This window comes from Bubalus bubalis, chromosome 23 (assembly GCF_019923935.1).
Source record: "Bubalus bubalis isolate 160015118507 breed Murrah chromosome 23, NDDB_SH_1, whole genome shotgun sequence".
Taxonomy (NCBI): Eukaryota; Metazoa; Chordata; class Mammalia; order Artiodactyla; family Bovidae; genus Bubalus; species Bubalus bubalis.
Window position 1 is genome coordinate 7629105 of NC_059179.1, and position 13126 is coordinate 7642230.

Genomic DNA, 13126 nt, shown 5'->3' on the forward strand with positions numbered 1-13126 from the left:
ACATAATTTAATCTAATTTCTCATTGTGCTTGTTTAGTCAACTTGAACACTTTTGTGCATTGGGTAGTATATTCATACATCTAACTTCATATTTTGGCTGTTTACTTCATTTGTATGTCTTCAGAGCAAATGTGTGGGCACTTAATCATCTGTTTCTATTTTCATGCAGTTTTGCTGTAGACTGTACTGTGGCTTGTATAACATAAATTAAGGCATCTTCTGATGTGAAAATCGGACATAAAATACTAAAATATTTCTTTGGTCAAAATTATTTATAGAGCTATGGCTATTGTTTTGCAAAACATAGCAAATGCTTCCACAGCTGTGGAAAAGAAAGAAAATGATTAAAGCATTTCATGGGGTTTTATTTTATTTTATTTTGGACAGGCTTGATTGGGGCCAGTGATTTTGTACTTTATTTCATTTTATTTAGAAAAAAAGAAAAAGGTCATCAGAGAGTTCTTCAGTGTATTCAACAAGGAAAAGAACTGGGGAAAGCAGCTTTTCGTTTACAGAGGTTGCAAGTACAGTGGTTGGCATATTCAGAAAGAAAGGAAGCCAGTAATTTTTTGTCATGGATCTTTTATATTTTAACATAGGAATCAAATGTTACTTTTGTTTTACTTTGTGTTCCCATATAAGATGAGAGAGAACAGTAAATCCTAGGAGAGCTCACTCTGATAAAAAGACTCTTAAGAATTTGTGGACATAAACCTTTGAAATTCTATGTATCATATAATTACTGGTATTGTGAGTGGTGGTGGTTTAGTCGCTAAGTCATGTCCGACTCTTGTGACCCCATGGACTGTAGCCCGCCAGGGTCCTCTGGCCATGCAATTTTCCAGGCAAGAATACTGTACTGAATTGCCATTTCCTTCTCCAGGGGATCTTTCCGACCCAGGAATCGAACCTGTGTCTCCTGCATTTCAGGCAGATTCTTTACTGACTGAGTTATGAGGTATTGTGAGTACTTAGAGACAAAAACTTTTTTAGTATCTTTCTGGTTTCTCTCTATGATAGCACAACTCCAAAAATTCTTCAGCCTCCTGAGACTAAAATCCATTGATCCCAGTCACTCACTGACCCTTGTTCCTTTCAGCATCCCTCTCCTTCTTGCCCAATCGAAATTCCAGGAGCAGTCTCTATAATCCTTCCTTCACATGCATCTTCAACCCCTTTTCCCTGTTTCAGCCACTCAGCTTTTCCTGGCAAAATACCAGTCCTGATTAAATCCCATTCTCTATCTACTTGGGACTTGAATCTAGAGAAACAAATGGGGCTGAAAAAGCACACAAGAGCAAATGGGCTGGTAAGCAAGACAGACTGAACAGCCCCCTCACTTTGACTAAACTTTAGATAGGCTTCTCTCTAACACTATTAGGCTCCTGATCTCCCTGTTCTTAGGGTGTTTACTCTAGAAAATTTTCAAATGTAAATTCTCAATTTGCCTGTTTTGAGATACAGATCTTCTAGGCTGATGATCTCCTGTTTTACAGCTCAGGAATGTCTTTCTCGAGGACTAAATAAGGACAAAAATCCTTCCTACCCTGGAAGGTAGAGCTAGGATAAAAATCAGGAAATATATTACCCCAAACCCCTCTCTCCTCCATGAATATTCTGCCCATTTATTTTCACACCTCATATAACCAACTTGCCAAAGAAACTCAGGGCAACTGCCCACATGGGTCCCAGCTCTTCCCTTGAGAGCTTAATAACTCTTCATTTTCTTTCTTGACTTCCATCTCATTTCTGAATTCTTTCTGCAATGAGATAAGAACCTACTCTGTGGCAACACCCCTACTGGAATACTTTTCCACCAACTCACTCCAGTGCTTTAAAAATTCTCCCATCCTTTGGTACAACCGAGTGGAGTTTGATCTACCTGTCTTCTCATACATCCTGGCTGAACTCTTTTTGCCTGTTTAATTGAGATTTGGGATTGGTAATGTCAAATAGTGCCTGAATGATGACTAGCAATCATACTGTGCCTTCCTAGTCCATTTCCTCTTCTACTTTTCTCATACCTTCTCTTCTGTCTTCAAACCTCTCAAACATCTGCCCCATAGTTGATGGTCTTGCTTTCTAGATCACTGAGAAAATAGATGTCAGAAGAGATTTGCCACAGAGCCAGCCACTCCATCAACCTCCCTACCTGCATAATTGCCCAGGTACGGTGCCTTCCTTGTTTCTATAGGCACCAGGGACCCTATACTCTTGTGTTCACTCAAGACACTACTTGTGTAAACCTCCTGCCTTTCTCCTGCTTCAGTATTTCCTGTGCTTTATAGGTACAGAGAAAAAGAAGTAACAGTGATACTTTCCCATTCACACATACAATTACACACATAAAATACTCATATGCTAAAAAATATGTACCCAACCTTCTATTTCATGTTATAAATTTGCTAATTTATATCTTCCGAGTAGCAGTGAGTACAACGGTGCTTATCACCAATTGAAATAAGAGATATATATGCCATCTCCCTTTCTTGGAAATCAAAGTAACAATATGTTTGCCACAGTAAAAAAATTTCCTTCTGCGATAGTTAAGTTGATTGTCACATTTCTAATTGTGTATAAATGTCAGATATGCTAAAGCTGCTTTTATTTGAAGCCAAATACATATCTCATCCCAGTGCTCAAAAAAATGTTAAAGGTCTCTGCAGTTTGTGACTTATTGCACAGCTGTGATGGGTTGAGTCCCATCTCAAAAAGTTCAAGGACTGAAAACAATTACCTCTTCAAGGACGTCAGCAAGCTTACTGAGGATCTCTTCAGGAAGGCTCTGGAATGTTGGAACGCTGAAAAACAATACAGAGATGATGCTGAAGGCATGTACTGCAGCTCACTTTTATAAATAAAACAGCAATATATCTGAATGAACATGTAAAAAGATGTCTTAACTAAGAATCTGCAGATGAAGATCATAGCAATAACTTAGGCATAATCTGATGACTAACAGGGGAAAGACATGATGTACAAGAAAGAATTGGAGGTTGGACAGAACGGAGTTCAAATTTCACTTACATTTCCTAGTGTGACCTTGAATGCCTCAGTTACAAGGGGAGAAAACCACTCTCTCCCTTCTCAGCCTGCTGTCACCAGATTCCTTCCAGTTCCATCACCCTCTCCAGGAACTCCCCCTACATATACGTACTTTCTATCTCCCCTTTCGACAGGCCAACTGCTACCCATCTTTTAAGACACAGCTCTAGTGACGACACGTTGAGCACTGCAAGCATGCATTCAGTAACACTGGAAGTTTCCCACTTTCACCAATCTCTCCCCAGCTAGATAAGGTCTGCCTGTTATCATCTCTTTTCTCCCTTCCTGCAATTGTAATTAGATTATTAGTCAGATATTTGCTGCCGCCCATCCTCACTGCCAAAATCAAACGCCACAAAAATAAGACCTGTATCTATTTTGCTCAGTTCCTATATTTTTAGTGATTTGTTAATAACAACTCAAGAACATGTGTTGAATAAAGTTATGAAAATATGGATGTACACATGCTTCCTAGGACAGTTACAGGGATCAGATCAGACAGGATGGAGAAAGAAAGTCCAGATTCATAGCAGTTCCTGAAAAATGTCTTCTCAGCTTCTTATTAGGGAAACTCATAGACCAGCAAGGAAATATTGAATTATGTTGAATACACAAATCAATGAAACTTATTTTCTATGGATAATGATAGCAGCTTTAAAAGAAAAAAAAAACCTCATTAACATAAAATTCTTGAAAATCCACTCCACTAGAAAATCTAACTGGGATGTGGAACTAAATTCTCATGTAACCCTATTTCAATCTTGAGTAGAGAAAAGACTATAAATGAGTGAATATACATTTGTATGTAAGGTATTTTATTAAAGACTGATCTTCAGATAAACTCAATCTTTAGGTAAACTGCTACAGAACAAACATATTTAAATGAGTTAGATGAGTTGGATGAGATTTATCTTTGGTTTGTTGCTAGAGGACAATGGTTTTGGCTTGATGAGAATAACACAACGTAAGAAGCCAGAACATAGTGTTTGGGTATAAGCATGAAAGTTTTACTGTTAATTTGTCACTCTGATTCCCATTACTTAGTGTAAAGCCTATTGATAAAATCCTAAGGTTTTATGCAGAGGTAAAACAATTCATCCAGGACCATCTGTTCCACCAGATTTACTGCTATGGTCTGAGCCACGTGGGTTTTAATTTCCAGAAGGCAGTCTATTTCAGCAGCTGGATGAAATATATCAGAGAAAGAGAGGAAGACAGAGGAAGCTGTTTCCATGAGTTATGCAGGTTGAAAAAGCTAGTCCTTCCGTGTTCTTTTAATGAGCTATATATTTCAGTTTCGTCTGAGATGTAAGAATAATTAGAATATTTCTATCCCAGTGGGTATTTATGAAAAACACAAACTTCAACTGAGTGTTTCTCATTTTATTATAATTGGCTGCCTTCTTTAGAGAGCCCTAATACTTCTGTGCTAAGTCTATGTCAAGCCACTCTATATTTTCATTTTCATGAGCATTCTTAGTCATGAGAAAAAAAAATAATATTTGCATGACTATGTAACCCACTAAAGAAAACAAAAACGTTAAGTTTTAGGAGGGCATTTTAATAAATTATTTTTTACAATTTTACTTAGTTTTTAAAAATTCAGCTTTATTTAGGTATAATTGACAAAAATGTAAGATATTTAAAGTGAAAATAGTGAAACAATTCCTCTCATCCAGTTAACCTAGTTAATTAACACATTTGTCACCTCGTTTATTTATTCTTATGTACTTTTCAAACTTTGTAAGTTCTACTCTTTTTGTAAATTTCAGTTATACAATATAGTGCTATCAACTATGGTTAGAAGCTGAAACTCTGTAATCTATTCCCCCTACTTCTCAGTCCCTGACAACTACTGTTCTATGTTCTTATGAGTTCTTCATTTAGATTCCACATATAGGTGATGCCATGAAGTAATTTTCTCCCTCTGCCTAGCATAATGCCCTCAAGGTCCACCCATGAAGTAGAAAACAAATAGCTGGATTTCCTTCTACTGTATTATTTTACATTATACAATGATATTCCACTGTGTGTGTGTGTGTATGTACATATATATACATATGGACTTCCCTGGCGGTTCAGTGGTAAAGAATCCCACTACAATGCAGGAAAAACAGGAGACACGGGCTTGATCCATAGATGGGGGAAGATCCTCTGGAGGAGGGCATGGCAACCCGCTCCAGCATTCTTGCCTGAAGAATTCCATAGACAGAGGAGCCTGGTGGGCTACAGTCCACAGAGTCACAAAGAGTCAGACACAACTAAAGTGACTGAGCTTGCACATATGTACACACACACACACACACACACACACACGATCTTCACACACACACACACATATACATGATCTTTTACAATGCTTCACAACATTCAGTGCCATTTATTATCAATAAAAATTAAGGATGATTTTAATGAAGAAACACTAAAGAATTCTTGGTAACAATTTCAGCACTTTCAGATCTAACAAAATGGAAATCAATTAACAGGAAATAAACAGACTTATCAAAGAAACATTGTTATAGTCATCCCTTTTATAGCTAAAATAACTGGGATCTTGAGACTCTTCTAGAGGTCACAACACAGTACAGATAAGAAAGAAAAAGGAAGAACATTTTTATCTGAATGACTATCATGCTGATGACTTGTTGAGCTACCCACCCCACAGCAGGCTTTCCTGGTGTCTCAGATGATAAAGAATACACCTGCAATGCGGGAGACCTGGGTTCGATCCCTGAGTTGGGAAGATCCGCTGGAGGAGAAGGACATGGCAACCCACTCCAGTATTATTGCCTGGAGAATCTCCATGGACAGAGGAGCCTGGCGGACTACAGTCCATGGGGTTGTAAAGAGTCAGACACGACTGAGTGACTAAGAACAGCAGAGCAGAGCACACTTCACAATAAAACTATTTTAAAATACCTCGAGTAAGTTTTAAAACCATGCCATATTCTTTCAATGACTTAGAAGTGAAGCAATAATATGAATAACCTTTCATTCAGTGACTTCATTTATTAACTAACTTTTTACTATGAAAAATGTCAAATAAATGGAAAGGCTGAAAGAAGAGCTCAAGAATCACCTGTATCCCCACCACCTAGATTAGCAACTGTTAACACTGTGCCATCTTTATCTGCCTTCAACCCATCTAACTTTATATGCATATTGATAAATAGGTTTATAGATATTTTTGATGATAATCTGAAAGCAAATTGTAGGTTTCATGAAATTCCATCCCAAATATTTGAGCATACAGATCTAAAAAGAACAATTTAAAAATACTATTATGTTACTTACGATATCCTTTTGTGCCCAATCATTCAAAATTTAAAGAAAAGGAAACAAATTTTTCATGTAAACATGATGAAATTTTTAAGCTTAAAATTGTTTGGTACACCTTTTCAAAGTGCAAATGAAGAAGCAAGTGAAGCATCTGACGGAATGAGCTACCATACTGCATTGACTGGAGAAGTCACATCATCAGTTCAGTTCAGTTCAGTCGCTCAGTCGTGTCCGACTCTTTGCGACCCCATGAATCGCAGCACACCAGGCCTCCCTGTCCATCACCAACTCCTGGAGTTCACTCAAACTCACATCCATCGAGTCAGTGATGCCATCCAGCCATCTCATCCTCTGTCGTCCCCTTCTCCTCCTGCCCCCAATCCCTCCCAGCATCAGAGTCTTTTCTGATAAGTGAGTCAGAAAAGTGAATGAGTCAACTCTTCGCATGAGGTGGCCAAAGTACTGGAGTTTCAGCTTTAGCATCATTCCTTCCAAAGAAATCCCAGGGCTGATCTCCTTCAGAATGGACTGGTTTGATCTCCTTGAAGTCCAAGGGACTCTCAAGAGTCTTCTCCAACACCACAGTTCAAAAGCATCAATTCTTCGGTGCTCAGCTTTCTTTATGGTCCAACTCTCACATCCATACATGGCTATTGGAAAAACCATAGCCTTGACTAGACGGACATTTGTTGGCAAAGTAATGTCTCTGCTTTTCAATATGCTATCTAGTTTGGTCATAACTTTTCTTCCAAGGAGTAAGCATCTTTTAGGAGGCCAAAAAATAAAGTCTTGGAGAACTGACTTTGCTGAATGGCTGCTGGAGAAGCCAGTAAAAGAAATTATTGAACTGCCTCTTTTCAAAGACACCATACTTTGCTGAATTAAAGATTTTGCTGCAAACACAAAGATGGGTGAAAATCTTGTCCACAGAATTGCACTTTTGCCTTATAAATGGATTAATCAGTCATGGCGGGACTAGCTCTTTGGCTGCTATTCATTTGACATCAGAATCAACCAATCATTAAAGAAGACTGCATATGAACACTTGGTAATAAACACAAGTGGTGCTGAACTACATAGCTGGAATAACTTTTCAAATGGAAGAACTATTGGAACTGAGTGGGGCCCTATGGAGCTCTGTGGCATGGAGGTCTTTTTTGGTCCCTGTTCCCTGTAGACAAAACTCACGACCTTTCCTGAGTTCCAAAGGGCAGTTTCTAACAGTTGCTGTTCAAGAAAATTGGAGATATCAAGGGAATATTTCATGTAGAGATAGGCATAATAAAGGAGAAAAATAGCAAGTATCTAATAGAGGCAGAAGAGATTAAGAAGGGGGGCAAGAATACACAGAACTATACAAAAAATATCTTAATTTCATGGATAACCATGATGGTGTAGTCACTCATCTAGAGCCAGATATCCTGGAATGAGAAGTCAAGTGGACCTTTGGAAGCATTGCTACGAACAAAGCTAGTGGAGGGGATGGGATTCCAGCTGAGCTATTTCAGATCCTAAAAGATGATGCTGTGAAAGTGCTGCACTCAAGAAGATAGCACATTTGAAAAACTCAGCAGTGGCCACAGGACTGGAAAAGGTTAGTTTTCATTCCAATCCCAAAGAAGGGCAATGTCAAAGAGTGTTCTAACTACTGAACAACTGTGCTCATTTCACATGCTAGCAAGGTTATGCTGAAAATCCTTCAAGCTAGGCTTCAGCAGTACATGAACTGAGAACTTCCAGATGTACAAACTGGGTTTAGAAAGGGCAGAGGAATAAGAGATCAAATTGCCAACATTCGTTGGAGCACAGAAAAGCAAGGGAATTTGAGAAGAACAATTAGTTCTGCTTCATTGACTATACCAAAGCCTTTGACTGTGTGGATCACAATAAACTGTAGAAAATTCTCAGAGAGATAAGAATACCAGATGACCTTAGTTGCCTCCTGAGAAGCCTATATGCAGGTCAAGAAACAACAGTTAGAACCAGACATGGCACAACGGACTGGTTCAAAATTGGGAAAGCAGTAAGTCAAGGCTATATATTGTCACCCTGCTTATTTAACTTCTATGCAGAGTGCATCATACAAGATGCTAGACTGGAAGAATCACAAAGTGGAATCCAGATTGCTGGGAGAAATATCAACGACTTCAGATACATAGATGATAGCACCCTAATGGCAGAAACCAAAGATGAACTAAAGAGCCTCTTGATTAAAGTGAAAGAGGAGAGTAAAAAAGCTGGCCTAAAACTCAACATTCAAAAAACTAAGATCATGGCATCCAGCGCCATCATTTCATGGCAAATAGATGGGGGGAAAATGGAAGCAGTAAGAGACTTTATTTTCTTGGGCTCCAAAATCACTGCAGATGGTGACTGTAGCCATGAAATTAAAAGACACTTGCTCCTTGGAAGAAAAGCTACGACCAACCTAGACAGCATATTAAAAAGCAGAGACATTACTTTGCTGACAAAGGTCCATCTATGATTTTTCCAGTAATCATGTATGGATGTGAGATTTGGACCATAAAGAAGGCTGATCACTGATGAGTTGATGCTTTCAAACTATGGTCCTAAAGATTCTGGAGAAGGCAATGGCACCCCACTCTAGTACTTTTGCCTGGAAAATCCCATGGATGGAGGAGCCTGGTGGGCTGCAGTCCATGGGGTCACGAAGAGTCGGACACGACTGAGCGACTTCCCTTTCACTTTTCACTTTCATGCATTGGAGAAGGAAATGGCAACCCACTCCAGTGTTCTTGCCTGGAGAATCCCAGGGACGGCGGAGCCTGGTGGGCTGCCGTCTATGGGGTCGCACAGAGTCGGACATGACTGAAGCGACTTAGCAGCAGCAGCAGCAAAGAAGATTCTTGAGAGTCCCTTGGTCAGCAAGGAGATCCAACCAGTCGATCTTAAGGGAAATCAACCCTGGATATTCATCAGAAGGACTGAAGCTCTAAAACTGAAGGTAAAGCTCTAATACTTTGGTTACGTGACTCGAAGAGTTGACTCACTGGAAAAGACCCTGATGCTGGGGAAGATTGAAGGCAAGAGAAGAAGGGGGCAAAAGAGGATGAGACAGTTGGATGGCATCACCAACTCAGTGGTCACGAGTTTGAGCAATCTCTGAGAGATAGTGAAGGACAGAGAAGCCTGGCGTGCTGCAGTCCATTGGGTACAAAGAGTTGTACAGGACAACAACAATAATCAAGAGAGAAGCAACCAGGAAAACACCAGAGGCAAAATTAAAGGGACCAGAGAAGACCATCAAGATTAGGAGATTAAAGGATTAAAGGCATGCAAGCCCTGTGTGTGTTAAGTCGCTTGTGCGACCCCATGAACTGTAACCCACTAGGCTTCTCTGTCCATGGGATTCTCCAGGCAACAGTGTGGGTTGCCATGCTCTCCTCCAGGCTCCCCACACACCTAAATCTTGTCAGAGATCCCACCCTTGGACCATTGTTATAAATCCCCTCATCAAATCCTCTGGGCGTTGTGACACATAGTTGTTCCAGGCAGGAACCCACTTTGTCCCCCTTTTTCCAGCAAAGTAATAAAGCTATCCCTTTCTACTTCACCTAAAACTCTGTCTCCAAGGTTCAGTCTGGCACTGGTGTACAGAGAGTTGAGCTTTCAGCATTATTATGTTGCCCTGGTGGTGCAAAAGCAAAGCCCCCTCAACACAAATTAAGGCAGTGACACCAAGTATGTGCGTGCTAAGTCACTTCAATCATGTCCAACTCTTTGCAACGCTATGGACTGTAGCCCACCAGACTCCTCTATCCATGGGATTCTCCAGGCAATAATACAGGAGTGGGTTCCCATGCCCTCCTCCAGGGGATCTCCCCAACCCAGAGATTGAACTAGAGTCACTTTATATCTTCTGCATTGGCAGGTGGGTTCTTTACCACTAGCACCACCTGGGAAGTCTGGAGGTTCCACCGAGACTTGAACTTGGATCGCTGGATTCAGAGTCTAGAGTGCTAATCAGTACACCATGGAACCCTCGTATACTAGTCATCATTATATTCTTATACTCACATTATATCCTTTACTCACTATATATGGAATATCAAGTATAGTAGTCATATAGTCTTATACACACAGAAAAAATTGATAAAGTAAAAACCTAGTTTTACTTTAAACTGTTTTGGTGAAAGTTATTAATTGTATTGAATTTTAACCCTTGAGTACACTTCATTTTAAGATTCTATATGACAAAATGGCAAACATACAGAAAGTGTCTCTCTGCTTACTGAAGTACAATGGTTTTCTCAAGAAAAATCCCTTGTATAATTGCTTCAGTTGCAAGCTGAATTAGCCACTTTTTTACACAACATAAGTTTTTACTAGGCAAAAACCATAAACTGTGCTTATTCAGACTTGAGTATTTGGCAGATAATTTTTCAAAAATAAAAAACCAAGTGAGACTGTCACTTCAAAGGAAACAACAGCTAGCATTTGCTGCCAATAATAAAATTCTAAGTTTCAAATGAAAGCTCAAACTTCAGAAAACTTTTATCTGCCACTGTGGGCTTAACGGTTTTCTAATAATTGAAGGCTTTTTTGATGGGATCATTGGTGAATGTTGATATTAACAAATGTGATTCTTTTGGTATCATAAATTTTATAATTTCTGAACCAGTATTTTCCAGATGACTAGTGTATGATGTTACAAGGTCATGAGGGGAAAGAGCTATTCCAAGTACAAGATGGGTAAACAGATTACAATTTAATTAAGTATGAAAAGTTCATTGATATGGTTTCAGATTTCACATTACAACTAAGTTGTAAGAAAGTACCTTTGCTGGGCTTTGGTGTAGTGTCAAATAAGAATGTCCACTATTATCTGAAAAGGCCATTAATATACTCTTCCCTTTTTATGCTCCACATCTTTGTGAGGCTGGTTTTTTAAAATACTTGAACAAAAAAAACCCAGAAATTCAACAGATTGAATAATACTGAAGCAGATATGAGAATGCGCTGTCTTCTAAGACAGATACTGACAGACTTGCAAAAATATAAAATCAAGTTTCTTTTCACTGTTTTTTGTTTGCTTGTTTGTTTCGGAAAATGTTTTCATTAAAATAGGTTATATTAATATGTGAAAAAAATTAAAGTTTTAGTCGCTCAGTCATGTCTGACTCTTTGTGACCCCATGGACTATACAGTCCATGGAATTCTATAGGCCAGAATACTGGAGTGGGTACCCTTTTCCTTCTCCAGGGGATCTTTACAACCCAGGGATAAAATCCAGGTCTTCTGCATTGCAGGCAGATTCTTTACCAGTTGAGCCACAAAAGAGGCCCAAGATCCTATCCCTTCTCCAGGGCATCTTCCCAAACCAGGGTTTGAATCCAGGCCTCCTGCACTGCAGGTAAATTCTTTACTGTCTGAATGACCAGGGAAGACCAAGGTAATATGTGTTATTATTTTTTTGCCCCAAGAATTTTTGTTTGAGTATTTTGTTTGTAACACACTGCATTGGAGGAGACAGAGGCTGAGGATCTCAAAGGCACAGATGTATCTGGCTTACCAAAGAAATCAATTTCTATTGATGAATCTACTTTTTTTTTTAATTTTATTTTATTTTTAAACTTTACAATATTGTATTGGTTTTGCCAAATATCGAAATGAATCCACCACAGGTATACCTGTGTTCCCCATCCTGAACCCTCCTCCCTCCTCCCTCCCCATACCATCCCTCTGGGTCGTCCCAGTGCACCAGCCCCAAGCATCCAGTATCGTGCATCGAACCTGGACTCTCGACTCGTTTCATATATGATACTATACGTATTTCAATGCCATTCTCCCAAATCATCCCACCCTCTCCCTCTCCCACAGAGTCCAAAAGACTGTTCTATACATCAGTGTCTCTTAATTGAAAGAATTAAAATAAGCATCCTTCTTAATCTTACAGGTATCTAATCTTTCCCCTTAGTAAGCTCAGCAAAAGGTTTTCTGCCCTCAACATACTTTTTTCTCTTAATTGAATCTTTTGGCATTGATCTTGGTTCATTCTATTATTCAAGCCTTAAAACTGGTCTTTCTCTATCCCCTTCCTCGTTTCCCACCCAAATATACTTCAGATTTATTTTATATCAGCAGCATTTAGTCCTTATCACACAAATGGCTCCAACCCTTTAATAGTTGCCTATCATCTTGCACCAGATAATAAAAATTAGAATTTCTTTTTCTTGCATGTAAGAATACTTTAGGCAAAACAAATCATTATAGAGACATGAGGCATAATTTTACTCTCTGTGTGATAAATATAAACTCCTTACCTAGGAAGACTCTATAGTGACTAAGCATATGTTCTTTAGAATAAAAGAGAACAGCTAAATTAGACTCTGCTACTAATTATCAGCTATGCTTTTAATAATTTAACTTCACTAGGTTTCAGCCTCCTTAGATTAAAATAAAAGGGAATAATACCACCTACTGCATACGGCTGTGGTAAAAATAAGCTAGATGGTAGATATAAGACATTAAAAATGTACCTGGCACATAGTAAACATTTGCACCCACCAAGACCCTGATGCTGGGAAAGATTAAAGGCAGGAGGAGACAGGAGCTACAGAGGATGAAATGGTTGGATGGCATCACCTACTCGATGTGAGCAAGCTCTGGGAAATGGTGAAGGACAGGGAGCATGGAGTGCTGCAGTCCATGGAGTCGCAAAGAGTTGGACGCAACCGAGCGACTGAACAACAGCAACAACAGAGATGCATTTTTTTCTGTCCTAAATGTTAGCATTATTTAACACATTTAATAATTAAAACAAACTTTGTAATGCATCAGA

The 13126-nt window shown here is 39.1% G+C and overlaps 1 protein-coding gene across 4 annotated transcripts in view; it reads right to left on the reverse strand.

The window, feature by feature from the left end:
* PRKG1 (protein kinase cGMP-dependent 1) overlaps nt 1–13126 on the reverse strand; it is a 1428274-nt gene that overhangs the window by 396368 nt on the left and 1018780 nt on the right. For all 4 annotated transcript variants that reach the window (XM_025274139.3, XM_025274138.3, XM_044935211.2 and 1 more), the window contains one exon: nt 2738–2801. In XM_025274139.3, coding sequence (XP_025129924.1) covers nt 2738–2801 — 64 coding nt within the window. The remainder of the gene's footprint in view (nt 1–2737; nt 2802–13126) is intronic.